The following is a 26,804-nucleotide window of genomic DNA, read 5'->3' as shown; positions in this document are numbered from 1 at the left end:
AATATTTTTCCTAATTTATGACTCTCAAATTATTAATTTCATCTAGATCATCAAGTGTGTTATCATGAATTCATTACTAATATTCCCAGATCATAATTCTAAAATGTAGAATATTCATACTGGTATCCTTTCTTTCATTCCCAATATTGACAGTTTGCATCTTTTTCCTCTAAATCAATCAAAGTAGAAGCTCATAAGATAATATATTTCATATAAAATATAATCCATGTCCCTGATGAACATAGATGCAAATATTCTTCATAAAATACTGACAAAACACATATAAAACACATTAAGAAGATAATTCACCATGATCGAGTGGGATTCATTCCAGGGATGCAAGTTTGGTTTAACATACAGAAATCAATAAATATAATTTACCACATAAATAGACTTAAAGACAAGAATCACATGATTATTTCAATAGATGCAAAAAGGCATTTGATAAAATATAGCATCCATCAAGTTCAAACACTAGAAAAACTAGGGACAGTAGGAACATACCTCAATATATAAAAGCTGTATACATTGAACCCAAGGCCAACATCATTCCAAATGGAGAAAAACTGAAAGCATTCTCTCTAAACCCTCTTTCACCACTTCTATTCAATATAGCCCTTGAAGCTGTAGCCAGAGCAATTAGGCAATATAAATTAAGGAATATGAATAGAAAAAAGAAGACCTCAAACAATCCCTATTTGCCCATGACATGATCCTATATTTAGAAGACTCAAAAAAAAACCTCCACCAGAAAATTTCTAAAACTAATAAATCAATTCAGCAAAGTAGCAGGATATAAAATTAACCCTGATAAATCAATTGTGTTCCTATATACCAATAATGAATTAGCTGAAGAGAAATTACAAAAACTATCCCATTCACCATAGCCTCAAAAAAATCAAACCAAACAACAACAATAAAACCCTGGGAATCAATCTAACAAAAGAGGCAAATGATCTCTACAATGAAAACTACAGAACACTAAATAAAGAAATTGAAGAACTTAGAAGATGGAAAGATGTCCCACATTCTTGAATAGGCAGAATTAACATTGTCAAAATGACCATAATACTGTCAAAGGTGCTATAAAGACTCAATGCAATTCCCATCAAAATTCCAATGACATTCTTCATAGACATAGAAAAAGCAATCATGAAATGTGTTTGGAAAAATAAGAGGTCCAGAATAGCCAAAGAAATCCTTAGCAAGGAAAAAGCAGGAAGCATTACAATATCAGACCTTAAATTCTACTACAGGGTTATAGTTAAAAAAAAAATGGCATGGTATTGGCACCAAAACTGACATGAAGACCAATGGAACAGAATAGAAGACACAGAGACAAACCCACATAAATACATACAGAGCACATACTACACAAAAGATACATCAGAGAAAAGATAATCTATTCAACAAATGGTGCTGGGAAAACTGGAAATCTATATGTAACAGAATGAAATTTAACCCCTATAGCTCACCTTGCACAAAACTCAACTCAAAGTGGATCAAGGACCTAGGTACATTGCACCAAGACAAAAATGTAGGCCCAACTCTTCATCATGTCAGCTTAGACCCCAACTTCCTCAACATGACTCCTAAACTGCAAGAAGTAAAATCAACAGTCAATAAATAGGATGGTCTCAAACTAAAAAGTGTATCCACAGCAAAGGAAACAATCAAGAGTGTGAAAAGAAGAGTCTACAGAATGGGAGAAAATCTTTGCCACCTGCACCTCAGAGCATTAATTGTTGCTGTATCCTTCCCAGCAAGGGATCAATAAACCAAATGGAGGCATGAACTGGCTAAAAAATTAAGTCTGAAATAATTAATAAGAAATAAAAGACAAAAGACATGAAAAAAAATAGTTTTACAGCAGAGCCCTGGTGGGTGGAATAGATTCTGGGTCTATTCCCTAACAACAGAAAAAGCCCATGAATGCTTTATTTAAAGGGAAGTACATCAAAGGGATTTATTGTCATGAAGGGTTCTTCAAGGTAAACAAAGTCTGTAGAAACAGACTAATTGGGGCTTATCTATTTGTGCAATATCTTCTTGCTCAGGACAGCTGGCACCTAAGGGCTGTTTCTTTCATCCCAAGGCAGCAGACACCTGAATTCAAAGCTATGGAACATGGAATCTGCATCATTAACAGCAGCCACCTGCAAATGGGCATGTCTTTCAGCACTGATGTACTGAGAGAAACCCAAAGGGTAGTCTAGCTGTCCATGGCTGTGGAGTTCGAAGCAATGATTAATCTGTCGCTCCCGACAATTAATCTCCAGAATATATCAAGAACTCAAAAACAAAGTCACATGAAAAAACAAATAACCCAACCAACAAATGGGCAAAGGAACTGAACAGATACTTCATAAGAAGAAGAAACGACCATGGTCAAGAAATATATATATAAAAAAATTTCAACATTTATAGCAATTAGAGAAATTCAAATTAAAACTACACTGAGATTTCATCTCACTCCATTCAGAAAGACAATCTTTGCAGGTAACTGGAAACCATCTCTACCCTAGTCCTTCCATTGCCTGGTCCTCTCCAGAGCTGCCTGGCAGCTTCCCAGGGTAGTGCAGTGGCGCCCCCGTGTAGCCATGTTTCTGAACACAGAGACCTGAGCTCCCATGTCCTGGGCTCACCTGGGAGTCCTGGGTCTCCCTAGACTTACGGCAACTGTGCGGGGCTGTGTGCACAAATTGGAGCCTTCATCCTTTTGTCAGATTCAGGATGTCCAACTGTTACTCAAAAAACAAGATGAAATATGTTTCCTCCCAGTCGATCAAAAGTGGACTCTTGTCCCAGGGAGCATCTAGATCTCCATACCACAAAGGCAAGCTCCCAGGTCTTGGACGAACCCTGCAAACATAATGCCTGCCCTCAGTTTCCTGGATGGAGCCTTGTACCCCTGAATCCCTGAGATTTGTTCTTGCTGCTGCTCCCAGGATCAAAGGTCCCCTTTACTGGGCCAGATTTTCTAATCCTAGTGGTAGGTGGTAATTAGTAATGAGCAGTGGAATATCAATGAATAAGGTAACAGGGTCATGTGGTTTTCTTTAAATTGCATTTAATATTAATGAACAGCCAGCATGGTGCTACACGCCTGTAATCCCAGCAACTTGGGGAGACAGGGACAGGAGGATAGCAAGTTCAAAGCCAGCTTCACCAACTTAGACCTTATCTCAAAATAAATCATGAAAAATGGGCTGGGGATGTGACCCAATGGTTAAGCGCCCCTTGGTTTAATTCCTGGCAACAAAAACAAACAACAACAACAAAAAACCTTATAAATAAAGGAGTAACTCATGATGAGGGGGTGGAAACAGGTGTACTAATCCTGAGAATAAACAGAGGGAAAAAGGAAGCCAATGAAGAAACAAGTCCAGAAGGAACGATCTAGGGGGCTAACCCTTCATAGGGTCTAGTGAGATCATTGTAAAGCTAGGATTTACAGCCATAGGTTTCTCAATGTGTATCAGAAGGAACTTTAATAGCAATGGTACACTAAGGTAAAGTTTGCCTGGTCATGGAACCCAGCTCCTATCTTAACACAGGATTGAAGTGTGAATAAAGCTCCCCTGAATGGAATGGTTACTGTGGCAATAACGGAAAGGACCAACTAGAGTCAAAAACTACCCTGAGCAACATGAAGGAGTGGTTAAGTATCAAATTAGTGAAGATTGCAAAAGGTGAACCCCGTTTCTACTGGCAAATATCAAACAATAAATTTGGAAGTAGTATCAAGTTTCCTTTGTCATTCTCCGCTGGGGGAATGACATACTCTCTTCCTCTTTTGAGCATTCTTTGCTTGATCCTTACCTTCACTTATTATAAAATTCTCTTGCTTGGCTTTTCATGTGTGACTCTAAATTTTCTTTCATGGGGACACAAGAACGTAGGCTTGGTGCTTCAGCTCTCCATTTACCTGTGACACTGATGGGGCAGGAGTAGAGGAGCCACTAAAGGGTGATGAAGGAGCCTCCTGAAGATGTGAAAATCAGGAGGAAAGTGGGACATTAAGGAAATGGAGGCTGAAAAGGGAGGAGAAGGAATCAAACAACAACAACAAAAAAGCCATGGGAAGGATCAGCCTAGTGAATACCTGTGAGGAGGATGGGTCTGTTTGGGGAGAAGTTCAGGGTCTTCTGGCTGGGGTGCTGGAGAAGGCCTCCATTTTCACTAGGATGGTAGTGACACAGGTATTAGCTGTCATTCATCAGTAGGCCATCGTATGCTTTGCACAGTTTTCTGTGTTACATGTATAGTATATTTCAAATATACAGAGAAGAAATGTGAAAAGTATCAGATGAAAGAGGAGAATTGACTAAAGGGACACTCACTAATGCTGGGGTGGCAGGCAGAACAGAAGAAAGTATGGAAGAGTATTGCATCACACAACTAAACCGATCAGGGTCACTCCAAGTGAATTTGGGGGACTAAATAAAGACACAAACACAGAAAGTACCTTTTCTTCAGGTTCAGTGATCGCTCCTCAGCCACAGCTCCCACAGGGGGACAAGGCAGGCAAGAAAGAGCCCTTTTATTAGGGAGAAATATTCAAATGAGGCAAGGGGTCGGGTTTCAGAGGGTTGAGTCTAGCTTCATAATGTCTTGCTGTCATCAGGTTGACTGACATCTTGGAAGGCCACGCCTATCTCATGGGTATGTGGGGATCATAGGCAGAGCATGTGAAAAGATGCATACATTGCCCACCCAAACAGAGGGGCAACATCAGTTCAGTCCATCCTGTATGCTCAATGCTCATAGTTCACACATGCAGCCCATGGCTGGCTTGCCACAACTCCACATTCTCAATGCTCAAAGCTAAGGGGTACATGATTCCTATGTGGCAGCTCCCGACGGAAGAATAAGGCCTATGCTTCAAGGTGAAGGGTCCAGCCCTGGTCCTGATTCCAGGGTTCCCAGGGTCCCACTTATTGTGGTATAATGTCATGGTCTTTGTCAAGCCCATCCCCAGGTATCCTGCAACAAGCCTTGGCTATCTGGATGTCTTAAGTCAGCAGAAGCTTCTGTAGGAACATGGGGCTGTGGGCTGGAAGTTGACACAGCTGACAGCCAGGGAGACAGTGTTCTTAGAGGGTCAAGAATAGATGTGGCCAGGCATGATGACACATGCCTGTAATCCCAGCTGCTTGGGAAGCTGAGGCAGGAAGATCTCAAGTTCAAAGCCAGCCTCAGCAACTTAGCAAGGCCCTAAGTGACTCAGCAAGATCCTGTCTCTAAATAAAACACAAAAAAGGTCTGGGGCTGTGGCTTAGTGGTTCAGCATCCCTGAGTTCATTCCCCTGCACCAAAAAAAGAGAAAAAGAAAAGAATAGACATGGCAGTAGCTAAAGACCATAGGGGCTACAACCAGACCTGTGATGAGTGGGAGCCCAGGCGTTCACCCAGCATCTCCCCTGGATGCTGAGGTGATCCTTCTCCACCTTTTCAGACCTCCAAATGAAGGTGTCCAACCACCATTCTTCTGGATGCCAAGGGTGGATCTTCTTCAAGACATCAGATCACACACCCTCTTGAAGCCTGGAGGGCCTCCTCTGTACAACCCCCAGAATCCAGGACACAACATCCTGCCTCTTCTCCTTGAGACCTACATTCCTCAGGCCTTACCCCCTTGTCATCTCCATTTCACAAAATTTTTGGTCCTGTGGTTTTGAATTTATTTTGATCCCTGTTATGTGGACCCAGAGTTTGGGGGTTGTGGTCTAGTGAGGAGGCTCCTGAGGGATCCACAGTCTACAGCAGGGGCAGGACACAGTGGTGAATTCAGGAGCTTAGGCTACAGGGAGCATCCCACACCTGGCCAGGATCCCCCTCCTGACTCCAGGAGGCTGTGAACACAGTTAGTGGTCAGAACTCCTCTCTTGGTCTTGAGCTTGGTACTTTGTCCAGAGTGTGAGGATGCTATAGAGCTTGTTGTGTGAGGGGTTCCAGGTGGGAATAAAGCCATAAGTAGCCCCCACCATACACACATACACAAAGAGGACCTCCCAATCACATCCAAGAAAACTACTTGCCTTTCCTCTCCTAGACTAGGCTTCAAGGAAATCTGGTCCTTGGATTTACTTAATCCTTAACAAGTGTTTATCTGTTATGTGCCTGGCACTTACAGTATATGAAACCAAAGCCAGGCAAAATCCATTGTCCTCAGGGAGCTTACCTTCAGATGGGGGACTTAATAAATAATGAGGTGTCTATAGTAAAGGATAGGAGTATCAGAAAGTAGAGTGATTTAGGAACCAAGTAAGAATAAAGAAGGTTGTAATTTTTAATTATTTTAATTATTATTCTTAAAATGGGATTTACTGAGAAAGAACATTTGATTACTGCCTGAACATTCTGGGCTACACTAGAGAACAACAGACTGCAGCAGGAATGGGAATGGACAGACTTCAGGAAGGACTTCCTGTCAGTAATTCTGAGCCAAATGCAAGTGGGATTGCATGGGGGCTTCTCTTATGTGCCTCATGAAGGCTCTCTGAAGTCCTGATGTTTGGGGAGACTGAAGTATTGCTATTTGGAAGAAGGTTGGGAGTGGAGGGAGTAAGCTGAGGTGGGGTCCCATTCCAACTCCAACGCTGTGCTTTTCTCTTGCCTGCAGAGTTTGAGGTGTCAGTGAATCTGACGTGTTCAGCAAATGCTAGAGTCCTTGGAGCTGGAGGACAGTCACCACCTCGCAGGGCCTAAAATAGAGGTCTTCTTAGCCCTCAGATTCTCCAAACAGTAGTAATGAGAAAAGGTAAGTATGAGAGCAATGCACAATATCTTGACAACACTCTTTTTTATTGGTTTCATGCAGAAATTATATTTTGAATGTACTAATTTAATAAAATACTAATTTTATCCATTTTTTATTTTTAAAAATGTACTAGGAAACTTGAGACTGCATCTATGGCTCACATTTGTTCAAATTATACTTTTATTGACTAACTCTGTTTGAGAAGCTTAACCATTTTATCTTCTATGTTCAGGTCTGTGATTCATTTCAGATTGTTTTGGAGCATGGTATATGTTCTTCTCCCTGTGTCTCATTGTTCACCTCTGTTTGTTGAAAAGACAATCCTCTCCCATTGGATTCCTTGAGCCCTTTCCATCAGTACAGATGTGCATCTTTATTCTGTCCTAGCCATGTAGACTACCCTGTGCCAGGAACTCTGTTTTCACTACTTGAAAGCAGTAATGAAATCAAATAGTGTGCACCTTGTAAGTTAAAAAAAAAAATTAAACATTCAACTTTTTTTTTCATTTCCATGCTAATTATAGAATTCCATTTGTCAGTGTCCAAAAAAAAAAATGCCTGTTTGATTTCATTTGACAGATCAATTTTGAGAGAACTGATACCTTGTCAATACAAACGAACTATTGTAATCCTTGACTATAGTATTTCTATTTAGTTTTTCTTTTCTTTCTCTTGATAACGGCTTATAGATTTTAGTGTAAAGTGTTTCTGTTAAGGTTTAAATATTAGATGTTCCCCAAAAGCTCATGTGTGAAACAATACAAGAAGTTTTAAATGTGAAATGATTGGGTTACGAAAGTCTTAACCTAATGAATGAATTAACCCCCCTGACAGGGATTAGAAGAGTGCTAATTTTGGCTGGTAGAGTGTGTGAAGGAGGTGGGTCCTTGAGGGCATGCCTTTGGGGTATATATTCTGTCCTTGTTGGGCAGAACTATCTTTCTCTCCTTCCTGATGTGATGTCCTGAGCTGACTTCCTCTGCCACACCCTTCTGCTGTGATGTGTCACCTCACTGGAGCACCAAGAAAAGCAATCAGCCCTCTATGGTCTGAGACCTCTGAAACTGTGAGTTTCCAAATAAACTTTTGTTCTTGTCAAGTCCTTTAGTCAGCAAAAAAGCTGATTAAACGGTTACTTACATTTAAGAATGGGTACCTAAATATTTTATTTCAATGCTATTATAAATGGAATTTGATTATTGTTGTTTTCCAAGTATTATGTTGCTAGTACATGGAAATACAATTGACTTACTACTTTGAAATGTTCTAAATTCATCTATTAGTTCTAGGAATTTTCTTTATCTTAGGATTTTCTATGTATACCCTCATGTTATCTTCAAATTAATGTACATCATAATCTATGAATTGAAATATAATTTTTACAATTTATATTCCATTGTAGGGCAGGCCCCAAATGACTGTAGTGAGGCTTCTGGTGGGCTATATTTTCTGTGTGTAGTCAAGGTCATAAACACTTTTATTCAGCCTATGTGCTCAAGGTCAAAAACATTTGCTGTGGGCATGTGCCTACTGATATAACCTATTGTCAGTGTGCCTTCTTTGTCTGGCCTGCATATAACTAAAGGCCTATGCAGAAGACAAAAGAGGATAAACGGAACTGGCTAGGGGCTGAAGCTAGAACCGCAAGCTAGCCAGAGACTGTTGCCACCTCTGAGTAAGCATGTCTACCATCCAAACTGCATCTTGCATCTTCTTCCACCTGCCAGGATCTTGAATCTGTTCCAAAATCTAAGACCCTGCCTGACACCCTTCTATTTTTATTTCTTGCCTCAAGATTCTGGCTAAGATGTTGAGTTACAGTGTGCAATAGAAGAGGTGAGAGTAAACATACTTGCCTATGAGTTAGGGTTTGGATCCTGAATGTCCCAAAGGCCCAATATGCCAAAGTCTTGGCCACCAGTCTAATGGGAGATGGTGGAACCTTTAGTAGGTGGGACCCAGTATAAGAAAGTTACTTTATTAGGGGTATGCCCTTGGAGAAGATGCTGAGACCTTGGTCCCCTCTTCTTTCTCTTTGTTTCCTGCTTCAAGAGGTGAAGGGAATTTCTCTGCCCCATGCTCCAGTAAAGAATGTCTACCCTGCATTATGGTAGATATAGATTGATGTTCTGGATCCCCACAGGCCCAAAGCAATAGGGCCAAATAACTATGAACTGGCACCTTTGAAACAGTAATACAAAATAAACCTATCCTCATTTAAGTTGCATTATTTCAGGCATTTTGTCACAGCAATCCAAATCTGACTAATAGGATATCTTAAGTAAAAGCACTTCAATCATAAAGGACATTGTTAGTTGTAGATTTTTCAGAGATGCCATTTATCAGATTGATGAAGTTTCCTTTTACCCCCCTGGTTTGCTAAATGATTTAGTCAAGAACAGGTTTTGAATTTGTATAATGCCTTTTGTTCAAGGAGATGATCCTGTGATTATTCTCCCTTATTTCATTAATATATTAAATTAGGATTTATTTTTTAAATATTCATCATAATAAATTGGATTTGATTTGCTGATGTTTTATCAAGTGTTCATGGGTAACATTAGTCCAAAGTTCCCTACTTTTATATGTTAACAATTTAAATTTTAAATAAATGTATAGATTTATGCAACCAGCATTACAATACAAATATAGAATAATTCCATTACCTTAAGAAATTCCACTCATTTGCACTGTCCCCACTCCCAGGACTAGGCTAACACTTATCTGATTTTGAATTCTGTTGATTTGTTTTACTGAACATTTCAGTGGAATGAATGTAGTATGTGATCTATTTGGCTTTTTTTCACTTAGCATAATATGTATGTGCACATGCGCCTGCACAGTGCTGGGGAGTGAACCCAGGTTCTCACACAATGCTAGGCAAGCACTCTACCACTGAGCCACATCCAGCCCTACTATAATGTTTTGAAGTTAACACATTAATTATCTATTTATTTATTCTAATATGTTGTACATGACAGCATAATGCATTTCAATTCATAGTACACATATAGAGCACAATTATTCATGTTTCTGTTTGTACACAAAGTAGATTCACACCATTTGTGTCTTCATACATGTACTTAAGATAATGAATTCCATTTCATTCCACCATCTTTCCTACCCCCATGGCCCTTCCTTTTCCCTCCCTCCCCTTTGCCCTAGCTAAAGTTCATCCATTGTCCCATGCTTCCTCCCCTACCCCCCATTATGGACCAGGATCCACGTATCAGAGAAAACATTCAGCCTTTGGTTTTGGGGATTGCATTTACCTGCAAATGCCATGATTTTATTCTGTTTTAATGCTGAGTAATATTCCATTCTGTATATATGCCACATTTTTTAATCCATTCATCTATTGAAGGCATCTAGGTTGGTTCCACAATTAGCTATTGTGTCACTGCATTATGCTGTTTTTAAGTTCTTTGGGTATAAACCAAGGAGTGGGATAGCTGAGTCAAATGGTGGTTCCATTCCAAGTTTTCCAAGAAATCACCATACTACTTTACAGATTGGTTGCACCAATTTGCAGTCCCACCAGCAATGTATGAGTGTTATCTTTTTCCCCACATCTTCGCCAACACTAATTGTTGTTTGTATTCTTAATAGCTTCCATTCTGACTGGAGTGAGATGAAATCTTAGAGTAGTTTTGATTTACATTTCTCTAATTGCTAGAGATGTTGAACGTTTTCTCATATGTTTGTTGATTGATTGTATATCATCTTCTGAGAAGGGTCAGTTCATTTTCTTGGCCCATTTATTGATTGGGTTATGAGTGTGTGTGTGTGTGTGTGTGTGTGTGTGTGTGTGTTAAGATTTTGGAGTTCTTTATATGTCCTAGAGATTAGTGCTCTATCTGATGTGCATATGGTAAAAATTTGCTCCAAGATGTAGGCTCTCTATTTTCCTCACTGATGTTTCTTTTGCTGAGAAGAAGTTTTTAGTTTGAATCCATCTCTTTTATTGATTCTTGATTTTATTTCTTGCACTATATGAGTCTTGTTAAGGAAGTCAGGGCCTAATCAGACATGATGAAGATTTGGGCCTACTTTTTCTTCTATAGACGCATGGTCTCTAGTCTAATTCCTGGGTCCTTGATCCACTTTGAGTTTTGTGCATGGTGAGAGATAGGGGCTTAATTTCATTTTATTGCATCTGGATTTCCAGTTTTCTCAGCACCATTTGTTGAAGAGGCTATCTTTTCTCCAATATAAGTTTTTGGAGCCTTTGTCTAGTATGAAATAATTGTATTTATATGGGTTTGTCTCTGTGTCCTCTATTCTGTACCATTGGACTACCAGTCTATTTTGGTGCCAATACCATGTTGGTTTTGTTGCTATTTTTCTGTAGTAAAGTTTAAAATCTGGTATAGTGATGTCATCCGCTTCATTCTTCTTGCTAAAGATTGCTTTGGCTATTCTGGGTCTCTTAATTTTTCCAGATGAATTTCATGATTGCTTTTTCTATTTCTATGAGAAATGCCATCGGGATTTTGATTGGAATTACATTAAATCTGTATAGTGCTTTTGGTAGTATGGTTTCTTTTCCTATCCATATTTTTGACAATATTAATTCTGCCTATCCATGAACAAGGGAGATCTTCACATCTTCTAAGGTCTTCTTTAATTTCTTTCTTTAGTGTTCTGTAATTTTCATTGTAGAGGTCTTTCACCTCTTTCATTAAGTTGATTACTAAGTATTTGATTTTTTTTTAGGCTATTTAAATTGGGTAATTTTCCTAGTTTCTCTTTCAGAGGATTTGTCACTGATGTACAAAAATGCCTTTGATTTATGGGTGTTGATTTTATATACTGATACTTTGCTGAATTCATTTGCTAGTTCTAGACATTATCTGGTAGAACTTTTTGGATCCTCTAGGTATAGATTCATGTCATCACCAAGCAGTAATAATTTGAGTTCTTTTCCTATGCATATTCCTTTAATTTCTTTCATCTGTCTAATTGCTCTGGCTAGTGTTTCAAGGACTATATAGAAGTGGTGAAAGAAAACATCCTGGCTTGTTCCAGTTTTTAGATAGAATGCTTTCAATTTTTCTCCATTTAAATGATGTTGGCCTTGGGCTTATATTATAGTTTATAAAAGTTTTATTATTCATTAAACATTATAAATATTGTATTTGCAGCATTCTTCATGCCTTGATTATATTTTATTGTTAAAAAAATTTAATTTCCCTTCTTCTTCAACCCATGGATTTTTAAGTACCTTGATTAATTTCCTGATGTTTGGAATTTTACAGATATTCTAATGTTATTAATTTCTAATCCAATGTCAATACATTCAATGAGTTCAATCCTTTTCAACTAATTGAGGCTTGTCTTAGGGCTAGGAGATGGCTGGTCTTGGTGAATGTTCCATCTACACTTGGGAAAAATGTTTATTTAGTTCCTATTGGATATGGTATTCAACAAATATTAGTTGGATCAAATTGGTTCACAATGAGGGTAAGTGTTCTACTTCTTTGTTTGCACATATTCTATTAATGGGAGACAAGTATTGAAAATCAAATATTGTGATTTTTAGTGTCAGTTTCCTTTTCTAATCTACTAATTTATACTTTATCTACTTTGGAGTTATATAATTAGTTATTTCTATATTTATTACCTATGTCTTTTGTGATACTTATTATCATTGTAGAATGTTCTTTTTTGTCCCTAACAATACTTCTTGTTTTGAAGTCAATTTTCCTTCACAGTAATACATTTAGTTTTTTATGCTTTCTACTTGAATGACCTTTTTATTCATCTTCCAACTTTCAAGTTGAAGTTTCATTTTGCATTTCTATTATCTATATCATGTGATCTATCTTGATTTTTATCAAAGTGGTAACTTCAGTCTTTTTGTTGAAATTTAAGTCCATTTGAATTTAATCTGATTACTTATATACTTTTATTTTAGCTTACTATTTTACTATTTATTTTTAAAGTATCTCATCTTTTCTTCATTCTTGCTCCTCCCTTCCTACTTTCCTTTGTTTCAAATAATTTTTATTTTTAGTTATTCCTCTCCTGGATTTTTTCACATATTTCCTTGCATTCATTTCTTATTTTGGTTGTAATAATTAAAACCTGCATCTTTAACATTCCACAAATCTTAGGTGGTAACATTGATCTACAACCAGCAAAATATAGGAAACTATGTCCTGAAGCACTTTGCTTCAAATTACCTGTAATGCAGGACTTCTCACTGAATTGAGTTTTTTCTAAATATGCATTCATTTTGCCTTCTTCCCCCTTTTATTTATTCACATAAATTTGCTAATTTTAGGCATAAAGTTAAACATTGGTAATCATTTAGTATCACAGCTATCACCACAAGCCAGATGTGCTCTTACCTGTTTGTATTCGATTTTCTCCTTTATTCCTAGCCCTATTCCTTTCTGTAATTTTGAATATTCTAGAATATCATATAAGTGCAATCCCATAGTATGCAGTCTTGTATAGCATAATGATTTTAAAGTTCATCCAATGTGTTATACGTATTAATATTTTGTTCATTTTTGTTGCTGAGTATTGATGAAATTCTAATTTACACATTGGTTTACCTATTGAGAAGTTGATAAAAATGGATTATTTCCAGCTTGGGTAAATTATAAATAAAATCACTATGAACATTTAAGTATAAGTCTGTCTATATAGACATGTTTTCTCACCCTTTGGACAAATGCCCAAATGTGGATTATTAGGTTGTAAGGTAAATATTTATGTCAGGAATTGAGATAATGTTTTACTGTTTACTGACTTGTGACATTTTTTCATTTCCAGCAGCAGCACATGACATTTCCAATGACTCCACGTCCTGTTAAGATGCGGTATTATCCCAGGTGTTTTTAATGTTCTCCATTCTAGTTGCTGCGTGGTGGTAAGTCATTGTGGTTTTAATTTGCATTTCTTTGATGATTACTGCTTGGTGAGCACCTTTCAGTGACTGGCATATCTTATCAGTGACTGGCATATCTTCTTTAGTGAACTGTTGTAATAATTAAAACCTGCATCTTTAACATTCCACAAATATTAGGTGGTAATAATGCTTTTATAAAGCATTGTCTGTTTCATTATTTAGTTATAAGCATTCTTTATATATTCTGGGCATTTCCATATATATATATATATATATATATATATATATATATATATATAAATTTTTTCTTTCTATGGTTTGCATATTTTTCCATACCCATGTCTTAGTCTGTTTATGCAGCATTAAAAAAAATAGACCAGGTAATTTATTTTTTTAAAAAAAATTATTTATTACAGTTCTGGAGGTTGGAAAGTACAAGATCAAAATGCCAGCATTGGTGTCTATTTTTTGCTGCTCTCAGCTTCCACTGTCTGTTTCCATCTGTATTTCCCTGTTGTCTTGCTAAATTCTGACCCTGTTCATTTCTACTTATGCATATTTTGTTTCACATTTATCTCTAACCAAAATCATTGGAACATATTTTGCATCTTTAACTCATAAAATCTGTTCCCTTGGGTCCTGCAAGTTAAACATGAACTGAGATGTAATGGAATATGCTAGTTAGAATTTGTGGCTATATGTTATATGAAAACCTCTGGTTGTAAATTGCTTTGTCCCTGCTATATCAAGAGTTTGACCATACAGTGTTGACAATCCACTTCTACTTGATTATATTGATGAATGTAGGCATAGCATACAGTAATTTTGTATTTTTCAACAAAGCATTCTTATACAACTGAATTATCAGAGCTAATTTCTACATCCTGGTAGTAATGGCTTTATTAGAAGAGGAAGAAACACCCAAACTAGCATGGTTGTTCTATCACTGGAACCATGCTCTTAGACTTCCAAGCCTCCAGAATCATAAGCCAAATAAACGTCTATTCTTTATAAATCACCTAGTCTCAGTATTTTGTTACAGCAACAGGAAACAGACTAAGACACTCTCCATTTCTTGAAAGATGAAAAGTAGATTATACTCATATGTGTTGTGTTGTATTGACATTGTGATCATCCCAAGATCCTCTCAATTTCTGATGACTCCCACACCTCCTCCTTCCTGTCACTGCAACTCCCTTCACTGACTAGTACTCAAGCTCTTGTGGAAGAACAGTAGCAAATGCAGAATTTATAAATGGGTGGACAAAGGTATCCCTCCCTCTTTGCATTCTACTTTCCCAATATGTTTAATTGGTTTCTCTTCTGCTAAAATTATCCAGATTTGTTTTCTGCTTTAAGCTACGACTATTAATTTATCTTTAAGCTAAATACTTATTTCTACCATCTCAAAACCCAGCTGACATAAGACATACTCCAAGGCAGTTATTTCCAAAAACTCAGGTATATTGAACTTCACATAATTCTCTCCCCCTTCTTATTATAAAATTTGAAAAAGACACTGTAAATAAATTAACAAATTTCCACTAATACATAATACACCTCACAATGTTTAATCATGAAATGCCTGATCAAGTATGATTTGCATCAAAATATTTACTGTTTTCCCAGATGCTTAGGAAACTAGCAGAAACAATAATGAGACAGGAAAGGCTCTTGAGAAATCCATATGGATGTTGTAATTAATTAGCATTAATAGTAGAGGTTGCAATTCCATGACCCAGGCATTTGTCCCATACATTTGTCTCAGTGGCAGACAAAGACAAGGACCAAATCAAAGACAATGGAAGAAATTATTAATAATAGCATACACTTTAATAAATACTTTAAAGCAATTATAATCTTTGCACTGCAGATCAAGTATTATCAGTTCCATTTTAGAAACAAAGCAGAGAGGGCAGAATACTCCTGAGGCTACCATACTGTTTCAGTCACCTAAGGGATTCAGAAATCCAGCAGGTCAGTCTAGCCAAAGTAGAAAATTGGGAATGATGTAGAGGAAAAAGAGATAAATGAAAAAACCAAGGACTGTGCCCAGATTATTTCCTCTCAGGGTCTCAGTGTAAGTCTAGATCTCATGCAGTTAAGCCACAAAAAAGGAAAAATTCTCCCAGTAAAGGAAGATGAGAATTCATAGATAAACTCTTGGGTTCTAGCATTTGTAAAGGTGACCTTCCCTCCATCATAATCCAAGGCAATGCCAATCTGCCTTGGACAGTAGGACAGTATCTGGAAAGGTTCAGAGTTTGTACATATAGAGACCCCTGCTGAAGATAGCTGTAGAGTCCAGAATCCCTCCTCAGGGGTGAAGGCCAGGAACCCTCTTCTCACCACTGACTCTCTTGCCACCCCCAACAAGCAGAATTTCGACCATATTCCATTTTCCTGAGACCATTCTTCCTCCAACTCTTCGCTCTCATTTCTGTATCCAGGAGAACTATATCTATCAGTGATTCCTATGAACCCACCAAGATAGCTACTGCCAAACACATCTCTGGCTCCACCTCTGTATTTCATTGCTTCTTCTTCCTCCTCTGCTCCCCACCAGATCCTATCCACTTTCACTTCTCAGTACACTTTGCCCCAGGTGAAGCCCTTACTGCCCAGCACACCAGGCTCAGGATCGAATCGCTGACCATGTTGGTATTTGTTCATCCACAAGCCAGTGAATATCATACTTTTCCCATTTGGAGACACTGAGAGGTAGCCATTGGCTGTCTGAGAATTCAGGACGATTCTCACTGTGGGAACAAGGGGAAACAGGTGTGGCATCCTAAAAGGTATTGAAGGAGATCTTTCCCATGGGTTCAGGAGCCCTTCTGACATGGCCTCTGTTGGGGACCAGGGCCTCAGACCTTGTGCTCATACTTCCACTAGCTCCTCTATCTAGAAAGTGCAGGGAATGTGGGGAGAAAATTCAAGGGCACAGGCAGTGTGATAAAACCTCAGAAAAAGAGAGACTGTGATCATTATAGCTGGGGAAATCTTTCTTTAAATGTTTGTGAGTTTGAAATTTGGCAAGTCAGGTAAAGAATTTAGGTAGATTAGCCACCATGAAGACCTATTTAAAGAGATGGGCCACAAGGAAAAGAGCTTCACAGGGAAACTGCAATTTGAGTTTGGAAAGTTCACTTTGAAGCAAAAAAATCAGAAAATAATCCCTTCCAACTACTTACTTGTTTTATATTCCAGATCCCTCAACAATTTTCCTGGAAGGAACAAAAAGATAGTAAGAGATTCTGACACCACCTCTTTCTAAGTCAAATTCTGTTATTGTTGGCTAATACCACTTTAAAAGGTGAAAAGGAACCATGAAAACTCAAGTGAAATAGAGAAACCTTACCCAGAGTTGTACCTTCAAAAGTGGCTCATTCAAGTACCCATCCCAACATCTGCCTAAAGTACCCAAGAGCACTTGGACCATATTCTCTATTGTTTAATGAGGTCCTCAACTGTGATACCTTAATCATTTTTTCTCTACTCTCAAATATAATTCTGAGATTCATTCTCCCAATATGTTTCTTTTAAATTTTTTATTAGTTTATTTTAATTATATGTAATATTAGGGTTCATTTTGGCATAATTACACAAGCATGGAATATAACTTGCTCTTGTTCAGTCCCTAGGACTTCCCCTTTCCCTTCCCGCCTCTCCTTGTGCCCTTCCCTCTAGTCTTCTACTGATCTTTCTTCTACTTACTTAGTTCTTTTTCTTTCTTTCTTTCTTTTTTAATGGTGCCTTGTGGATATATATGAAGGCCAATCTGTTTTTAAATTTTTTAATTTCTAATTAAGGTAAAAGACACATGACATAAAATGTATCATCCTTACCATTTGTAAATTTTATGTTTCAGTAGTGTTAAGTATATTTACATTATCATGCAACCACTTTCTAGAACTTTTCCCATCTTGCAAAACTGACACTCTATAGCTATTAAATAACAACTTTTCATTTTCCTTTCTTCTGCACCTCTGGCAATGACCATTTCACTTTCTGTTTCTATGAATTTGACTATGTTAGATATCTCATATAAGTGGAATTATATAGTATTTGTCCTTTATGTGACAGATTGTTCCACTTAACAAAATGGCCTCAAGTTTCATCCATGTGTCTGAATTTCTTTCTGTTTGGCTTAATAATATTCCAAGGTGTGTGTGTATATATATATATATACACACACACACACACACACACACACACACACACGGTTTTCTTATCCACCAATGGACCCTTGGGTTACTCCATTTCTTTGCTATTATGAATATGCACATAGATATGCAAATATCTATTTGTGATCCTGCTTTCAGTTCTTCTGGATATTTATCAAAACATGCAATGAATGGAGCATACAGAATTTTTTTTTTGGAGAAACAATCATGCCATTTTCCTTGGCCTTCCAATGTTTTTCACGTTTTAGATAGTATTTTTTGAATCAACTCCAAGACCTATTAACTATCATTCTACCTTAGTCTAGGTATCATTTTTCAACTGTCATGGGAAAGACATCCTGGTTTAGACTTAAATTCCCTCTCCAATATCCCTGCCTGGTATAAGTGACCTATACAAGAATAAGGAATGCTAAAAAGCTAAGGCCAAGTGGGGTGCAGTGGCGCATGCCTGTAATCCCAGTGACTTGGGAGGCTAAGGCATGAGGATTGTGAGTTCAAAGACAGCCTCAGCAGTTTAGCAAGGCACTTACCAACTCAACGAAACCCTTAGGATGTGGCTCAGTGATTAAGCACCCCTGGGTTCAATCCTCAGTATCAAATAAATAAATAAATAAATAAATAGCTAAGGCCAGAATCAAAACCCAAGAAAACACTAAGAAAAAGTTTTCTAGGCTCAGAGCCCCTTTCTTCACCCATTCCATTACCATGGAATCCTCTCAGGCCTTTCTCTAATGAAAGAATTTTATCAGAAAATTCTTCTGCTCGCTTTTTGATTGCAGGACTGATGGGCTTTTCAATCCAGAACTTCTTCCGGGGATACCTAGAGAAAGTAGAATCATGGTGGAAACCACTGGAAGAAAGACATGTATGGCCACTGTCACCGCACACAAGGCACACTAGTGACAGCACAATTAGTGAATGCTCCAAGGAGTCAATTCCAACATGAGAGTCAAAGGGTAAAATTTACAGAGTTCTGAAGAAGGGCCACAACCAAAATGTTCTCTACCCATCAATATATCATTTATGTGTGATGTTAAGAAAAGAGAGCCATTTTCTACATTGGAGCTCTTTGAAACATGCTATTAATGTTACAACTTCTAAAGAAATTGCTTGAGGATATATACCAGATAAAGAAAATTAAAGTACCGATTTTAATTTCAGAAAATTTTAAAGCTTTTAATTGAAAACTAAGATAAATTGGCTGGACATGTAGCTCAGTGGTTGAGTGTCTGCATCTCATGCACAAGGCCCTGGGTTAGATCCTCAGGACCACCAAAACAAATACAAAAAAACAAAACCCCTAAATCATTAAAATTAAGATAAAGCTGGAAAGAGATACTTAAGTTAACTATAAATTGAAAGAAATCTGAGGTTTTGATCTTACTATTATATAGGGTTGAATTCAAGGCAGAAAAAAATATTAAACAAGACAACAAAAGGTAGTTTACATTACCTAAGGATTATAATCCACAGTTAAGATATAACTCTTCTTAAAGACCATACAGAAAAAAAATAGCAAAATATAAAATGAAGTGGGGTATGATGATGCACATCCAATCCTAATTACTCAAGAGGCTAAGGCAGGAGGTCAAAATTTTGAGGCCAGCATGGGCAACTTAGTCATACTTTCTTAAAATTTAAAAAAATAAAAAGTAATTCAGTGGTAGGTACAAGCGCCCTCTGGTATCGGTTCTCAGTACTGCAAATTTAAAAAAGAAGAAAGAAAAGAAGCAAAACCAAAATTTACATTGCACATTAAAAAATCCAAAAAGTGGGAAAGTCTATTAATAGAAAATAACATATTTCAAGGCAAGAAGTATCACCCATTTTTGTCACCCTAGTTGCTTACATAATTACTTGTCTTTAATATGTTTAGTTTCCCCTGACAGGATCTGGTAACCTACCTCATTACCTCCTTTCTACCCAATGTCTGGTCCACAGTATATGCTCAGTATTTGTGAATAGTCCATTATGTCTCTGGAGATGAGCTGCGCATTAGCAAAATGCCTGACTCTGAATCTCTGCCTAAATCTTCTGTGTAAGTTTTGTTGTTGTTCTTGGCAGGGGATTGAACTCGGAGCCTCAAACTTACTAGGCAAACACTATACCACCGAGCTACATCCCCAGCCCAGATGTTAAGTTTTTAACAGACATTTCCTCAGACTCAATGCCAGAGAGTCATCATCCTGTGACACATAGAAGTGTCCTCTTCCTACACTCAGAGCAAAGGAAGCCATCACGACCAAGCAAGGAGGATGATCTGATGGTGAAATGTGTTCTACAGAGTATGGAGGAAACTACAGCCAGAAGTTGCAGCTGAGAACTAGGGAGGAATTGAAAGGAAAAACAGAAACTGAGTTTTAAAAATGGACATAGATTCTAAATATTCTGTAATTCTCTTCTATAACCGCCTCCCATTTCATTTCTACCTCAGCCCACTCCCATCTTAACATGTTCTATGACAATAATTTTTCTATAACTGCCTCTCCAATTCCATGCAATGCATTTCAACTATGCTACCTGAAGAACTTCTAAGAAGTCCTCTTCTAGACCTTGTGAAATTTTAATAAATTAAAAGTAGAGAAGAGAAAACAAAGTGCTTTTAAAATAAGACGCACTTACCTGCTTATTATGTCACTGGGGTCCTAGAAAAGAAGAGAACACAAACACTATCATGGAAAGAATGTCCTCAGGAGCCATCAGCAGTCCCTGTGGGACCCCTGGGGAGCAGGTTCACAACAGAACCATACAGGGAGTTAATGTGATGGGCTTGAAACTGCTCTACTCTCCACTGCAGAAGCAGTTTACAGGGATACATACTTCTCCCTCCTTTCCTCCCTTTTCAGATCTACTTTCTTCCTACCAGGAAAACTTCCTTGATTAATAGATAATAGTCTATTAAGACTCTGTTATCTTCAGGTTAAGTCTGAAATCTCAGCCTGACTTGGTAGACCTCTGTTCAGTTGGCCCCATCTTACCCACCTCTTCTTCCCTTCAATTTCTTTCTCACTTAAACTTACTCCTCTAGAAAAGTAGCCCCCTCACTCTGTCCCCTTCCTGTCTTCTTATCTATCTCCCTATTCCTATCTTCCTCAGCACCTGCACCCACCTCCCACACAAGTTTATTATCACATTCATTTCTCTATGGCCAAACACTGCACCCACACCCCTTGCCAAGGGAGAGGGGACAGTACAGTCTCCTGCAATTTAGAGCTTATAATCCACTGGCTGGCTGATTAACTTGTTAAAGAACTCAATAAATCAGAATAAACCCTTGTCTCTCCTCACTCCTCCTCCAAGTCTCTTACTAATGGAGAGGCAACACCAGTTTGGGGCAAAATGATTTAGATACAATTTAGGTGGTCCCTCACCTGCAAAAGTTCCAGTGCTGGCTGCCGAACCTTCTTCTCTAATTCAGAAATCAGAGTCCCAAGCCGGACCACCTCCTCTGAGCCTTTAGTTATATGGCTGCTCCTCCCTTCTGTGAGCTCTTGCTCCATCTCCATTAGCAAGTCCAACAGGAACTGTTCCCTTTCTCTCAAGAACTGATGGCCCTGTTCAAACACTGTTACAATATCTTGCCTGTGGCCCTGGAATTTTGTCTATAGTAAATGTAGAAAGAGAATGATTTCTTCTGGGAGGTCAGAAAACACTAGAACATGTGTAAGATCTTTAGGGATGAGTTCAGAACAGGAATCCCTTCAAACACCTCCCCGCTTCTTAATCCCCTCCAAAATCACACACACCCCTCTCCCACAGAACATTCTCCTTCTGTGTACACAGAACATTCCCTGGAGATTTCTCTTACGAGCAGGGCCTGAATCTCATCTTCTCCTGTAGACTGAAAATTCTGAATTCTATCCCTGTCTCCCTTCAGAATCTTCAGATGATTTAGAATTTTACCCTATGGAAATAAATATGAATAATCTCAAGATTAAGATGAAAATAACATATTGCAAGGCCCTGGGTTCAATCCCCAGTACCACCAAAAAAAAAAAAAAAAAGAAAAGAAAAGAAAATAAAGAAGAAAATGACCTAAAAAATAAAAGGGAGATGAAAAGTGATTCCATAGTAAAATCAGATAGCATTTGACCTTATATACTACAATCAAAAGCAATTTCTTAAAAGTAAAATAAAAGAATAATCTATTATTACAACTATTAAGACTTATGGTATAGTTTTTATTCATATTTACAGGGTTCTTTTCCACCAAAAAACGCAGAAAATTTAAATTAAAATCCATTAATAATATGAAAATAGAAGAAAATCAATATAAAAAGTCAAGGAAAGTATACATGCTGTTTTAGCCCATTTTCTATCACTATAACAAACTATCAAAGGCTGTGTTACTTTATAAAGAAAAGAGTTTCATTATCTCACAATTCTGAAGGTTCACGGGCAGAGCATTGGCATCATCCCAGCTCTGATAAAGACCTCATGGTGATGGCATCACAACGGCAGCAGCACATGTGAGAGATCAAATCACCACACAGAAAGCCAGAATTCAGTAAGAGGCTAGTTTAACAAGTTTAGCAAAATTAGGATCTATATCTTAAAAGTCCACCACCTCCCAATATTGCTACACTTGAGGACCAAGCTCGGAACACAAGAACCTTGGGGGACAAACTATATCATATCCTAACACCAAATTATGTAAAGAATGATTTAATTAGTTTTAAGTTTCCTGTGAGCCAAGGAGAAAAGGAAAACAATGAGTTGCATCATTTTTCTTTAATAGACAAGAGAAAATACTCTAGTCTGTCAGCGAAAATGATATTTTCCCTGAAATTAAATTCTGAATGAAAACTTATACTGAAGATTTACACTAGAAACACTATCTTCAAAAATATTTTTAAGATGATTACATGCTGAAGAACACACAATGTGAATCTATATACTTAAGAGGGCTGATAATCTATATTGCTGATTGAGACCTGATACAAATGTCTCAAAAACCAACACATGCAGGTATTGGGATAGACTTATTAGCATAAAAGCTGTGGAAACTGGCAAGTGTGAATATGTCCCCCAAAGCTCATGTGTTGGAAACTTAATCCTGAAGGAGTGTGAAGAGATGGTACTTTTAAGAGGAAATTAGTCTTGAGGGCTCTGCTCTTGTGAATGGATTAATGCCATTTTTTACGGGAGCAGGTTTGCTGTCACTGGAATAAGTTCCTCATAAAAGGGTGAGTTTGGTCTTGCCCACCCTTTTTCCCCCTTGTGATGCTGATGCCTTTATTTTGTTTAATGCAGCAAGAAGACCCACACTAGAAGCTGGTACACCTTGATCTTGGCCCCCAGCTTCCAAAACCAATAGCCAATAAACTTCTGCTCATTATAAATTGCCTAGTTCATAGTATTTTGTTACAGCAGCACAAAGCAGACCAAGACAGAAACAATCAATTTTATTATCCAAATTCAAGAATTGAGTCACCACCAGGTGTGGTGGTACACACCTGTAATCATAGTGGCTCAGGAGGCTGAGGCAGGAGGATCACAAGTTCAAAGCCAGCCTCAGCAACTTAGTGAGGCCCTAAGTAACTTAACAAGACCCTGTCTCAAAATAAAAAGGATTTGGGATATAACTTAGTAGTTAAGCACCCTTTGGTTCAATCCCTGAGATCTCGATCTCTCTCTCTCTCTCTCTCTCTCTCTCTCTCTCTCTCTCTTTTAGTACTGAGGATTGAACACAGGGGTCCTTAACCACTGAGTCAGATCCCCAACCCTTGTTTTTTAATTTTATTTTGAGACAGGATCTCGCCAAGTTGCTTAGGGCTTTGCTAAACTGCTGAGGCACTGTGAACTCTGGAGCCTCCTGCCTCAACTTCCCAAGCTACTGGGATTACAGGTGTGTAATCTAGCCCAAGAACTCTCCATACTAAAATATTTGGACCATCATACCTGTTATAAGGGATGTTATTTAAAAAAAAATAACAAGTATTGGCAAAAATGTAGAGAAAAGAGAATATTGATACATTGTTGGTCAGAATATAAATTGGTATAGCCATTTCTTTAAAAAAAGTATAAAGGTTTCTCAAAAACTAAAAATAAAAATTACTATATTATCTGGCCACCCACTTCTTCATATTTATCCAAAGGAAGTATAATCATAATCTCCAAGAGATATCTTCATTCCCATGTTCTCTGTGGCATTATTCACAAGAGCCAAGACATGGAATCAACCTAAGTGTCTACTTATGGATGAATGGATAAAGAAAATGTACCATATGCATACAATGAAATATTAATTAGCCTTAATAAAGAGAAAATCCTGCCATTTATGATAACATGGATGGGCTTGAAGGACATTACACCCAGGGAAATAAGTCAGATCCGGAAAGCAAATATGACAATATTCCACTTGTACATGGAATCTAAAATGGTCAAACTCATAAGCAGAGAACAGAATGATAGTTGCCAGAGGTAGGTGGAGGAAAAATGGGAAGTCAAAGGGATCAAAGAATTACAACAAGATATATAACTTCTGGAGATTTGTTAAATACCATAATGTCTAAAGCTAACAAAATTGTGTTGTCTACTTAAAATAACAAAATGGGCAAAACACATGATAAGTGATCTTATCCAAACACATACACACACACACACACACACACACAAATAAATAAATAAATAAATAAATAAATAAATAAATAAACCAATGATAATAAAGGGGACATAAATAACCTTTAGGAAGTGATCAAATACGTTTGTAGCCTTGATGTTGGTGATTTCTCAGATGTACACTTATCCCCAAACTTATTGATTTATGCACACTGACTATGTACAGCTTTCCACATGTCAATCATACCTCAATAAAGTGGTTTAAAAATTTGACCCTATCCTGAAGGAATGGTAGAACTTTCTTGGCTACAAGAACAGACCTGTGTTTCAACCAGATTCTTACCCGATAAGGCTGTGCAGCCTTCTCCAGAAGAACAGCAGCATGGTGCCTGTGCTCCCGAGACTCCCGACACATCACACACAGAATCTGCTGGTCATCTTTGCAGTAGTAATGCAGTTTCTCCAGATGTCGCCCACACAGCTTCTCTGCCCTTTGCTCAGGTGATCTTTCCTCTCTGGGTTGTCTCTCCTCATCTACTTTCATCCTCCAGATGTTCTCCACCAAACTGGCCATCTGCCATACATGGCGGATATTCTCTTTCTTAAAAGCTGTCTTGCAGAGAGAACAATATAATGGCTGCCTAGAAGATTCACAGACCTTAATGATGCAGTGATAGCAAAAGACATGACCACAGTCAATGGTCACTGGCTCTCTCAAGTAGTCAAGGCAGATGGAGCACAGCACCTCATCCTCCAGGTTTCTCAGAGGGGAGGCGGCAGCCATGATCACTATGTTCAGGACCTGCAGAGTTCCCTCTTGAGGTGGGGAATCACTTTCTAAGAAGACGAAGATAAAATGGAAGCTGTGGGTTTAATAAACATCAAAATGGAAATGTGAGAAAATGTTTTTTATTTTTTTATGTTCAGATTGTTCCCCACCTTTTTTCTCAAAATCCAAAGCTCCTTCAAGAACACTAGTTAGGACAAGTTCTGGCCTGCAAACTTAGATGTTACACAGGCAGCTTGTTCTGGTGTAATATTTCAAAGGAAGATCAGATACTAAGAAAGTCAAGGCTCCTATGTTTTCTCTTACATGTAAAAGCTAAAAAAAAAAAAAAGAGTAAGAAGAGGGAGTGAATCTCATGAAAATAGAAGGGAAACAAGCAGTATAGGAAGGGGAGATAATGAAAAACAAAATTGGCAGAATTATATTGTTTTTATTGTGTGCCTGTACAAATATGTAACAATGAATCCCACTATTATATAGAATTCTAATAAGCCAGAAAACCCCATTTCTAAAAATAAAATAAAATTAATAAAACCTAGAAAATTATTGACCTTTGAAATTCTATCAAGGTTCTAAAATCATGTCATTAGAACTCCAGAAGAGGAAAAAGAAATTGGTAAAGAAAAAAATATTTAAAGAAGAATGGCTGAAATTTCCCAAATATGACATGACCTAAATTTATGTCAAGAAGTTTAGCAAATGCCAATTGACAATTTGGTCAATTGACAATTTCTAGGAAAAGCACCTGAGAGACATCAAAACCAAGCTGCTACAAACCAGAAACAAAGAAAAAAATCTTGAAAGCAGACAGAAAAAAATGACATTACATCAAGGGGGAAACTATTCAAATGTTATTTTCTATTCAATCATATTTCTCATTAGACTCCACAGAGGTCAGAAAACATGGGAAAATTATAAACTGCTGGGAGACAAAAAAAATGTAAATTCAGATTTGTGTACCAGCAAAAATATTCTTCAGGAATAAAAGCAGTTTCAGGTAAAGAAAATATGTCACCAGCAAACCTGCTATAAAAGAACTGCTAATTGAAGTTCTTCAGGCTGTCCACAAATGATACCAAAGGGAAATCGGAACTTGAGGAATGAAGGAAGAACAACAAAAGTGGTAAAAATTTGCATAAATTACCTATTTTATACCTAGGAAGTTCTTTAAAATATTAAGGACTATTGGAAGCAAAAAAAAATACAACATAAAATCATTGAGATGATGTTCACATATATGAGATGTAATACAGAAGACAACTATAGGAAAAGGGACCTATGTAGTTGTAGGGCTTCTACATTTTACTTAAAGTCACAAAGTCTGAAAGTATACTATGAAAAGTAACACAGAGACCATTTATTAAAAACCATCTATTATAAATGCCAACAAGGAAATTAACTTGAAATACTAAAAAATAAACCAAAAGAAAGCAGAAAAAGGGGAACAGAAAGTAAAAAAAAAAAAAAAAAAACAGGATGAAGAAGAAATAATAAAATGGTGGGTCTAAATTCAACAAGATCAATAGTTACATTTGAACTGGAGGTGTAGCTCAGTGATAACATGCTTAGTGTGGGAAGCCGTTCTCGCACGTGATTGGGCACCTCCCTGATTGGGTGTGAGGCGTTCTGGCTAAACTGTGTCGGAAC

At 37.6% G+C, this 26,804-nt stretch overlaps 1 protein-coding gene across 1 annotated transcript; it reads right to left on the bottom strand.

The window, feature by feature from the left end:
- Positions 1-15,522: 15,522 nt before the first annotated feature.
- LOC107160857 (tripartite motif-containing protein 26-like) lies at positions 15,523-25,154 on the bottom strand. The gene is given in 7 exon segments (XM_015507454.2): positions 15,523-16,381; positions 16,817-16,849; positions 18,514-18,629; positions 20,432-20,454; positions 21,181-21,411; positions 21,618-21,713; positions 24,714-25,154. Coding segments are annotated over 7 exon segments (1,632 nt in total). The 3' UTR covers positions 15,523-15,689.
- Between the last annotated feature and the right edge of the window lie 1,650 nt (positions 25,155-26,804).

The sequence above is a fragment of the Marmota marmota genome, unplaced genomic scaffold, assembly GCF_001458135.2.
Source record: "Marmota marmota marmota unplaced genomic scaffold, marMar, whole genome shotgun sequence".
Classification (NCBI taxonomy): Eukaryota; Metazoa; Chordata; class Mammalia; order Rodentia; family Sciuridae; genus Marmota; species Marmota marmota.
Note: the sequence above shows the minus strand (reverse complement) of the source record. Positions and strands in the feature narration are given on the sequence as shown.